The sequence below is a fragment of the Amblyraja radiata genome, chromosome 32, assembly GCF_010909765.2.
Source record: "Amblyraja radiata isolate CabotCenter1 chromosome 32, sAmbRad1.1.pri, whole genome shotgun sequence".
NCBI classification, from domain to species: Eukaryota; Metazoa; Chordata; class Chondrichthyes; order Rajiformes; family Rajidae; genus Amblyraja; species Amblyraja radiata.
The window spans coordinates 25,724,679-25,735,396 of NC_045987.1; the positions used below are offsets into that span (position 1 = coordinate 25,724,679).

A 10,718-nucleotide genomic window follows, 5' to 3' on the forward strand; every position below is an offset into this window, starting at 1 on the left:
GGATTTGAAGATAGACACTCAGCGGGACAGGCAGCATCTCTGGGGAGAAGGAATGGGTGACGTTTCAGGTTGAGACCCTTCTCCAGAGTCAGGAGAGAGAGAGACACACACAGCTACAGGGAAGGGGCAGATGTTAAAATGAGACATCAAAAGAGATGAAGCTCAACAAAAATGTAGAATAGATCATTGTTAGCTAGGAGAAGGTGACAACGAAGCAAACAGAGATAACATTTAATCAGGGGGACAGTCAGGCTGGTGGGAGAACTAGGAAGGGGGAGGAGATGGAAAGAGAGGGAAAGCAAGGGTTACTTGACGTTAGAGAAGTCAATGTTCATACTGCTGGGGTGTAAGCTGCCCAAGTGCAATATGAGGTGCTATTCCTCCAATTTCCTCCATACCCTAACTCTGACAATGGAGGAGGCCCAGGACAGAAAGGTCAGTGTGGGAATGGGAGGGGGAGTTAAAGTGTTGAGCAACCGGGAGATCAGGCAGGTTTAGGCGGCTGAGCGGAGGTGTTCAACAAAATGATCGCCGAGTCTGCGTTTGGTCTCGCCGATATACAGGAGTTGAGACCTGGAACAGCGGATACAGTAGATGAGGTTGGAGGAGGTGCAAGTGAACCTCTGCCTCACCTGGAAAGACTGTCGGGGTCCCTGGACAGAGTCAAAGGAGGAGGTATAACGACAGGTGTTGCATCTCCTGCGGTTGCAGGTGAAAGTACCAGGGGAGGGGGTGGTTTGGGTGGGAAGGGATGAGTTGACCAGGGAGTTACGGAGGGAACGGTCTCTGTGGAAAGCGGAAAGGGGTGTAGATGGGAAAATGTGGCTAGTGGTGGGATCCCGATGGAGGTGACGGAAATGTCGGAGGATTATGTGTTGTATGCGACGGCTGATGGAGTGAAAGGTGAGGTCAAGGGGGACTCTGTCTCTGTCTGTTGCGACTAGGGGGAGTGGGAGCAAGGTGGAGCTGCACGGTACCGAGTTGACACGAGTGAGGTTCTCATTTATAATGGAAAAGGGAAACCCCCGTTCCCTAAAGAATGAGGACATCTCCGATGACCTGGTATGGAAAACCTCATCCTGGGCGCAGATGCGGCGTAGTCGGAGGAATTGGGAGCAGGGGATAGAGTCTTTGCAGGAAGCAAGGTGGGAAGAAGTGTAGTCAAGATAGTTGTGGGACTCAGTGGGTTTATAATTGACGTTAGTCAATAGTCTATCTCCTGTGATGGAGATGGTGAGATCTAGAAACGGCAGGGAGATGTCGGAGATGGTCCAGGTGCATTTGAGTGCAGGATGGAATTTAGTCGTGAAGTTGATGAAGTCAGTGAGTTCTGCATGGGTGCAGGAGGTAGCACTGATGCAGCCGTCAATGTAGCAGAGATAGAGTTCGGGGATAGGGGCCAGTGTACACCTGGAACAGGGATTGTTCAACGTACCCTACAAAGAGGCAGGCATAGCTGGGGCCCATGTGGGTGCCCATAGCTACACCTTGGACTTGGAGAAGTGGGAGGAGTCAAAGGAGAAGTTGTTATCATTTCCTTATCGCAGTGACGCTCAGTCTGAAGAAGGGTCTCGACCCAAAATATCACCCATTCCTTTTCTCCAGAGATGCTGCCCGACCCGCTGAGATACAGCAGCATTATGTGTCGAACTTCAGTGTAAACCAGCAGCATAGATTGTTATAATGGACAGAAACATCACCCATTCCTTCTCTCCAGAGATGCTGCCCGACCCGCTGAGATATCCCAGCATTTCGTCTCTAAACCGTCTATTCCAGCGATGATCAGTCCCCGCCCTCCACAGATGTCACAAGACCCAGCTCACCCGGACTGTGCCTTGAAACCGGCCCGGTGTAGCTGTCAGCGCCGCTGCTAAATACACAGAGCGCAGGAAATTCTGGTGCAAGGGCAGTGACCTCAACAGGAGTCGTTTCACCTGAGAAATGATGTTCCATTTGTAACTCAGACTCCAAGCGCTTGTTATGCGCCGCTCATTTGGCAGCTCGGGAAACCTCCTTAGGCGATGCATTAGCGAGGTGCGGGAAGCTTTGTCATGGACCATGCGGGAGAGACAGGGACAGGGACAGGGACAGGGACAGGGACAGGGACAGGGACAGGGACAGGGACAGGGACAGGGACAGGGACAGGGACAGGGACAGGGACAGGGACAGGGACAGGGACAGGGACAGGGACAGGGACAGGGACAGGGACAGGGACAGGGACAGGGCGCTCAGTGAAGGAGCAGCCCTTTCTTCCCGTCACTTTGAGAGCCGGTGCTGGAATATTAATGTCACGTTGCTGCCATATACGCGCAGCTTGCTTTAATCATTACAGTTTAATGGCACCTAGTTCTACCTGTGCAAGGTGGGACGGGGTGAACACGCTCCGTTGAGACGGTTTAAAGGCAGGGTTCGGCGGCGTGGGAAGGTGCATCAGACGGTGGTTTCAGGGCGCTTGTGAGACCCGGGGAAGGGGCGGTGTGGCCAGGCTGTGGGCGATCTGATTGCGGGGACTGCACCTATCCTTGTGCAGAGCGCAGCGAGCCGCAGTTATGATCGAAGTTTGTCGGGACCAGGCTAATCTCGCTGCCCGAGCAAAGAACACCAGCCCGTGCTCAGGAGACGCAGTGAGTTCCTCCTTGTAAAGCCGGCTCATTCCGGCTACTCAGCGGGACAGGCAGCATCTTCGTATAGTTCAGTTTAGAGACACAGCGTGCAAACAGGCCCTTCGGCCCACCGAGTCCGCACTGGCCAGCGCTAGCACTATCAATAAATATATATATATATACACACACATATATATATATATATACACACACACACATACATATACACACACACATACATATACACACACACATATACACACATATACACACACACACACATATATATATATACACATATATATATACTATGTTCATAACGAATATATATATTTATATTTGTTATGCATATAGATATCTGTGGTGTGGGTGGCATGGACAGGCGACGTCTCGGCTGGGGCCCTGAATCAGTCTGAAGAAGAGTCTCGACCCGAAACGTCGCCTGTCCGTTCCCTCCACAGACGCTGCCTGACCCGTTGAGTTCCTCCAGCACTTTGTGTTTCGCTCAATATGCCAGCATCTGCAGTTTCTTGTGTCTCCATTATCGGGTCTATAGGCCGGCAGACCACGCCGCGGTAATTAATATCCATCAGTCGGCGTTTGTCAAAACACATCAGTAATATTGTGGTGAACATATAAAGAGAACAACGAGATAAAGGCAAATGCAATAAAACCTCACCCCCTGAATCACCCAGCGAGTCGGGCAGCTTCTGTGGAGAGTGAATCAGTTCACGTTTTCCATCCAAGACCCTCGCCTGAACTTGAAAGTCCAAAGGAAAGTTTTTCACTTGAAACGCTAAACTCTGCTGCATTCTTCCACAGACGTTGCCCGGCTCGCTGAGTAGTTGCAGCATTTCCCTCCATTGTGGAACAGTACAGCACAAGAACCGGCCCTTCGGCCCACAATGTCCGTGCTGAAGCCAAGTTCAACTGATCTCCATGTGCAGGAAGGAACTGCAGATGCTGGTTTACGCAGAAGATAGACACAAACTGATGGAGTAACTCAGCGGGTCATGGCTACACAATCCATATCTCTCCGTTCCCTGGCCTATCCACCATGGTGTCCGAAATAATAATTGTAAAGCAGTTACCGCTTTCAATGCACCGAGTGCTACTCCATCTAAGTACCACGGTGCCACACACTGGTATCATCACTCACTGTTGCCACAAGCTGAGGAGACCAGGCAGGGGCATTGCCACCTAGCACATGGCAAGACAGGCTAGCCCTGGTGTGTGTGTGTGTGTGCGCGTTCGTGTCCCTGTATGTATGTGTGTGTGTGTGTGTGTGTGTGTGTGTGTGTGTGTGTGTGTGTGTGTGTGTGTATGTGTGTCCCTGTGTGCGTGTGTGTGTCCGTGTATGTGTGTCCCTGTATGTGTGTGTGTGTATGTGTCCCTGTGTGCGTGTGTCCCTGTGTGTGTGTGTCTGTATGTGTGTGTGTCCGTGTATGCATATGTGTGTGTCTGTATGTGTGTGTATCTGTATGCATATGTGTATGTGTGTCCCTTTATGTGTGTGTGTGTCTGTATGCATATGTGTATGTGTGTGTGTGTGTCCCTGTGTGCGTGTGTGTCCCTGTGTGTGTGTGTGTCCCTGTGTGTGTGTGTGTGTCTGTATGTGTGTGTGTCCGTGTATGCATATGTGTATGTGTGTGTCTGTATGCATATGTGTATGTGTGTCCCTTTATGTGTGTGTGTGTCTGTATGCATATGTGTATGTGTGTCCCTGTGTGCGTGTGTATGTCTGTATGCATACGTGCCGAAGATAGACACAAAATGCTGGAGTAACTCAGCGGGACAGGCAGCATCTCTGGAGAGAAGGAATGGGTGACGTTTCGGGTCGAGACCCTTCTTCAGACTGAGATTCGGGGAGAGGGAGACGCGTGTGTGTGTCCATAGCCCTAATGAAGACCTTGTTACTGGACAGCGAGCCAACGGTTCACACAGAATATAAACAACTTATTCGAACTTAATTTCGCGTTGGGTAGCATGAAATGATCGCTCTCAGCACAGACTCCCGCCTCCCTGTGATATCCGATGTCACAACATGAAACATTCAGAGCAGAGCTCCAAAATACAGCCCGCCCCCCTAAATACAGCCCGCCCGCCCGCCCGCCCGCCCAGCTGCCTAGTGGTGAGAGAAAAGCGGAGCCCGGGCGGGATGATGGGGAACAGAGCAGTAAAACAGAGCAGGAACATCTCCGGGCAACATTGACAGCGAGTACCTACACACACACACACACACGGGAGTCCTGTTCCCTTTACCTTTGTATCTCGAAGCTGCATCCTTTTCGCAAGAAGGATGCCCTCTTTCGCATTTTCGATGTCTCCGACCCTCTGTTTCCGCAAGGTGAATTTCAATAAAGCAGCGACGTAAAACTCACAGACACTGCATGGGTGAAGTGGACTGGCAGCCCGCTGCGGCTCCCTCTCCCCCCTCTCTCCCTCCTCCTCCTCCCTCTCTCTCTCTATCCCTTTCTCTCTCCCTCTCTCCTTTTCCCTCCCTCTCCCGTTCTCACTCTCTCTCGCTCTCTCTATCCCTTTCTCTCTCCCTCTTCTGTCTCTCCTTTTCCCCTTCTCACTCTCCCTTTCTCTCTCTCTCTCCCTTTCCCTCCTCCCTTTCTCTCTTTCTCTCTCTCTTTCTCTCCCTTTCTCTCTCTCTCTCTCTCCCTCTCCCAACCCCCCTTTCTCTCTCCCTCTCCCTTTCTAGCCCTCCATTTCTCTCCCCCTCTTTCTCTCCCTCTCGCTCCCTCTCTCTCTCCCTCTCCCTCCCTCTCTCTCTGTACAAAGACACTCCCCGCTCCACTCGGAGTCACAGCCGGACAAAATCACAATGAGTAGTATTTCCTATGCTCCGCCGCCAGTGCGGTTGCCGGCAAGATGGTGAAGCTGAGAGGGGGACACAGTATATAAGTCAGTCACAAGAGCCGGCCAAGAGCTGCAGATATCCACACGCTCTTCTGGGTCCTAGCGCCGCGTCCGAAATAAAAACCCAATCTCAAAAAACCCAACCCTTTCTTTCGTCAGAATTCACCTCCGCAAAGCACCGCTTTGAATAATACCAAAAACTGGGCTGGGTGGAGTAATCTGGACCGATGCCCATTGATTCGATGATAGAAACAAGGAGCTGCAGATGCCGTTTACAAAAAAAAGTGCTGGAGTCACTCAGCGGGACAGGCAGCATCTGTGGAGAAAAGGAATGGGTGACTTTTCCAGTGGAGACCCTTCTTCACACTGAGAGTCAGGGGAAAGGGAAACTAGAGGTATGAAAAGATTCAGAACAAATCAGAGCCGGCACAAATGGCCAAGGAAAGGCAGAGCCCACAATGGTCCATTGTTGGCTGTGGAAGAGGTGATAACCAATGGATATATGGATGTGAACAGTGGAACTAGCAGGACTATTACGGTGGGAGAGGGGTGGGGAGAGAGGGAATGCAGAGGTCACTTAAACTGCAGATGCCGGATTACAAAAAAAAGACACAAAGTGCTGGAGTAACAGCGAATTGGGCCTCATCTTTGGAAAATATGGATTGGTGACATTTAAGGGCCTGTCCCACGAGCATGCGACTGCATGCGGCAAGCGCGACCAAACCGGAAGTGGGGGACGCGCGGAGGTCGAGTGATCCCGTACGAGTTGACATGAAGTTCGATCGAAGTCCGCGGGAAGTTCGCACTAGGTGTACGCCGTCAAGACGCTGCGTATGGGGTTGAGACGCTGCGTACGGCGTCGAGGCGGTGCGTACGGCATTAATGCGGCTGCAGGCCGGCAGGCCGTTGCCGCGCGGAATTCTTGAACAGTGTCAGTTTTTCGGAGCCCCGTGCGATGTCGGGACCAGCTCCGCACAACTCCATACGGCTCCAGTGATCGAAGTGGGACCAGCCCCACAAGGCCGTACGGCTCAAGCGACCACGTTAGGTCGCGCTTGCCGTGCTCGTGGGACAGGCCCTTTAGGGTTGGTAACATTTTTTAGACTGTTAGGGTGGGGGGGGGGGGGGGGGGGGGGGGGTAGGCTGGAAGGGAGAAGTGGGCAGAACAAAGCCTGGCAGGTCATGGGTAGGTACTGGTGAGGATTTTTTTGATAGGCAGGTGGTACGACAAAACTATTCTTTTATTGATTGATTGAAAGATATAGCATGGAAACAGGCCATTCGGCCCACTGTGTCCACACTGACCATTAATCGCCCGTTCACACTAGTTCTAATGTTATCCCACTTTCTCATCCACTCCCTACACACTAGGGGGCATTTATAGAGACCAATTAACTGACAAACACAGAGAGTTGTGAGTCTGTGGAATTCTCTGCCTCAGAGGGCGGTGGTGGCTGGTTTTCTGGATACTTTCAAGAGAGAGCTAGATCGGGCTCTTAAAGATAGTGGAGTCAGGGGATATGGGGAGAAGGCAGGAACAGGGTACTGATTGGGGGGCGATCAGCCATGATCACACTGAATGGCGGTGCTGGCTCGAAGGGCCGAATGGCCTACTCCTGCACCTATTGTCTATTGTCTAAACCCGCACATCTTTGGCATGTGGGAGGAAACTTTCCACGTTTGTTTTATCTGTGGTGAATAGCTCACCTCACACCCATTTTTGAACAAGGGTTTGAAATTGCAATTTTCCAGCTTCCTGGCACCATCCTTGAATCTATGGATGTCGGGAAGATTATCCCAGAGCTTCTGCAATTCCCTCCCTTCCCCATCATAAGGTGTGTACATGAATACTAGGCTGTTTACATCTTTTGAGTGGAGCTATGTTGAGAGATACAGCATGGAAACAGGCTCTTCGGCCCACCGAGTCCACGCCGCACTAGTTCCATGTTATCCCATTTTCTCATCCACTCCCTGCACACTAGGGGGCAACTCACAGAGGGCCAATTAACCTACAAACCCGCACGTCTTTGGGATGTGGAAGGAAACCGGAGCACCCGGAGGAAACCCACGTGGTCACAGGGAGAACGTGCAAACTCAACACAGACAGCACCCAAGGTCAGAAATGAACCTGGTCTCTGATGCTGTGAGGCAGCAGCTCCACCAGCAAGTATTCCTTACCCAACAAATAAATATTTGAGCATCCTCATAGCTGGGGTTGGTGGGTACAAATTGTTGGCTGTGCTTCCTTATGTTTTATGTTTAAGTTTATTTATTATCATGTGTATCAGGGAAAAGCTTTGTTTTGCATGCTATCCAATCAAATCAGATAATACTTTATCGACAGTAAATTCAATCCAGTCAAACTCGTCCAATAGGTAGAGTAAAGGGGAAGATACAGAGTGTAGAATATAGTTCTCAGCATTGTAGCGCACCAGTTCCAGAGACAAAGTCCAATGTCCGCAACAGGGTAGAGGTGAATCGAACAGTACCCAAAGCAAGCTGTGATGCGACCCGACAGTGTGCTCTCAATGGTGCATCTGTGGAGGCTTGTACAGTAATGACTCTGCCCCGTCAGTGTAAGAGTCTAGTTTATCCCCAAACTGGTCCCATTAATCATCTCATAACCCACAGAGGTGGTGTGGAGGAGAGTTAGCCCCAGGCCCCGGCCTGCTGAAGAATTTTCTCCCTCCCCTCCCCCTCCCCCTCCCCTTCCCCCTTCCCCCTCCCCCTCTCCATCCACTTCCATGTACATCCCTTTTTCCCGACTCACATGGCGTGCCTCTTTTCCCCCAATCTCACACTCTTTTGTAGAAACATAGAAACATTTTAAAAAATAGGTGCAGGAATAGGCCATTCAGCCCTTGGAGCCAGCACCGCCATTCAATACGATCATGGCTGATCATCCAAAATCAGTACCCCGTTCCTGCTTTTTCACCGTATCCCTTGATTCCCTTAGCCCTAAGAGCTAAATCTATCTCTTGAAAACATCCAGTGAATTGGCCTCCACTGCCTTCTGTGGCAGAGATTTTACTTCGGAGTCACGTGAGTGACTACGTGAAGAACCCGCCAGCCCGCATGCGCGTCATTACGTCTAACGCATGGCGCCGCGACGGGCTGGTAGGCGCGTTGCTCCTCCAGCGGTAAGTTTAAAGACCTCCAGGTAAGTTTTCGAACTTAGTCTGCGGTCGTTTTTCGTTTCTTGTTACAACTTTTCAGAAACAAACAAGCAATGGACAAGACAAGGGTGAAGTCCAGACGGGCCGCAGGGAGAACCGCTACGGAAGACCGCGGGAGTGCAGTTAGCGGGCGGCCGTCGGTTTCACCATCACGGTCGCTGGCGGTGCAGCCAGCAACTTTGGACTCGGTGCCTATAGAAAGCAACTTGGCTACCCCGAGAGTTGGGAAGGCCAAACAGAAGTCCAACAGGCCGGTTGACTTGGACGAGGCCGGCCGGGAGGGTTCGCCTCCCCCCCAACAGGGAATGTCTTCAGACGTCTTACCCGAATGGAGCATCTTATGGAGAAGATGCTCCAGCATGATATACTCCATAAACAGGAGTCATATCAGCGCGGGTCTCGGGGGCCTGCGGCAGTGCCTGGTGCAGGGCTGCGTTATATCTCCCTATCTGAGGAAGGGAGCGTAGGTCATCAGTCCTGGGCTGACTCGCACTTCAATGGCATGTCAGAGGAATGTTCCACGACACGAGACCTGCGTGAAGCAGAGGTGCCCACCATGGTGTCAACATTTGCGATGGCATCGCAAGTCGGCGAACCACTGGACGAAGAATTGGTGGCCAGCATCAATTACCTGGCTTCTCACCAGTTACAGGAGCAGGTAATGCTGGAAACGGCTGTGAAATACCAGACGCCCAGCAACTGCGCCTCACTCAGAGTCCCGACTGTCAATAGCTCCATTTGGAGTTACATAGGTGGAGGCATCAAGATCCAGGAGGTTAAACTCCAAAGGATCCTGAGCCTGCTAGCTTCTGGGGTCATGGCCTTCGCCAGGTCAGTAAATGGAAGCTCCAGATGCATTGGCATTGATGTGCAATGCACATTTTCAGATAAATTGCTTTCAGAAGAATGCCATTCGTCCTGTCCTCAATCCCAAATTTGCGGGATTATGCAGGTCCAGCAATGTGCAGCCGCCCAATTATTTATTTGGAGAAGACCTGTCCAAACAAGTCAAGGACTTGGACGACGAGTCAAAGGCTGTGGGGCTACTCAGAGTTCCACCAGCAGACAGACCTTCGTCGTTCCGACGGCAGCACCCCTATGCCTCTACCAGCAGCAGACGGTCTGCAGGAGCCATGCCAGGCCGGCAGACATTGAAGATGCGCAGTTGGCGCACGCCAGTAAACATCGCATATCCACCAGCAACCATGGAGGTAGGTGGGTCTGGTTCTCTATGGAACATGCGGTGTGTGGGTCAATCACATGTTGGTGGGAGATTACGTTTCTTTTTGAATGAATGGCGTTGGATACCATCAGATTTGTTTATACTGCACAGCATAGATGGATTCCAAATTGAGTTTTCAGATTCACTTCCACCCACGTAGCATACTCCAAACCGAACCTTTGTTCGTTCACAACAAGGCAGTTTGGATGTACGAGCTGAAATTCAGTCATTATATTCAAAAAGGGTAATTGAGAAGTCGAATCATGAATCTCACCAATTCGTGTCCAATATATTTACAAGACAAAAGAAAGATGGGGGATGCTGAATCGTCCTTGATTTGACCCAACTCAACACCTTTGTGCAGTACAGATACTTCAAAATGGAAAATGTTGTTACTGCCAAACAATTAATTTCCAAAGGGTGTTACATGGCATGCATCGATCTTAAAGATGCATACTATCCGGTGCTTATTCATAAGGATCACCGAAAATACTTAAAATTCAACTGGATGGGGTAGCAATGGCAGTTTAAAGCATTGCCTAATGGATTGACCAGCTCCCAGATTATTCACCAAATTATTGAAACCAGTACTTGCACTTTTACGAGCTCAAAAACATATAGTAATGGCATACTTGGACGATATCCTTATTATAGGCAAAACTCTAGAATTGGCTATTTTAGCGATCTCAGCCACCAAGCTCTTGTTAGAGCGATTGGGGTTTCTCATCCATCCAGTTAAATCCAAGTTGACACCATCCCGAGTTATGGATTATTTGGGATTCACTATTAACTCTGTTTACATGTCTGTATCTCTGTCTTGTGGCAAAAGATTGGAGTTAATAGAAGCCTGTA

General features: G+C 50.6%; 1 protein-coding gene across 1 annotated transcript in view; it reads right to left on the bottom strand.

The window, feature by feature from the left end:
- The window catches only part of garnl3 (GTPase activating Rap/RanGAP domain like 3), a 347,312-nt gene extending 342,284 nt beyond the window's left edge, over positions 1 to 5,028 (bottom strand). Inside the window, exon 1 of the mRNA XM_033049272.1 lies at positions 4,866 to 5,028. Coding sequence (XP_032905163.1) covers positions 4,866 to 4,918 — 53 coding nt within the window. The 5' untranslated portion in view covers positions 4,919 to 5,028. The remainder of the gene's footprint in view (positions 1 to 4,865) is intronic.
- Positions 5,029 to 10,718: the final 5,690 nt, after the last annotated feature.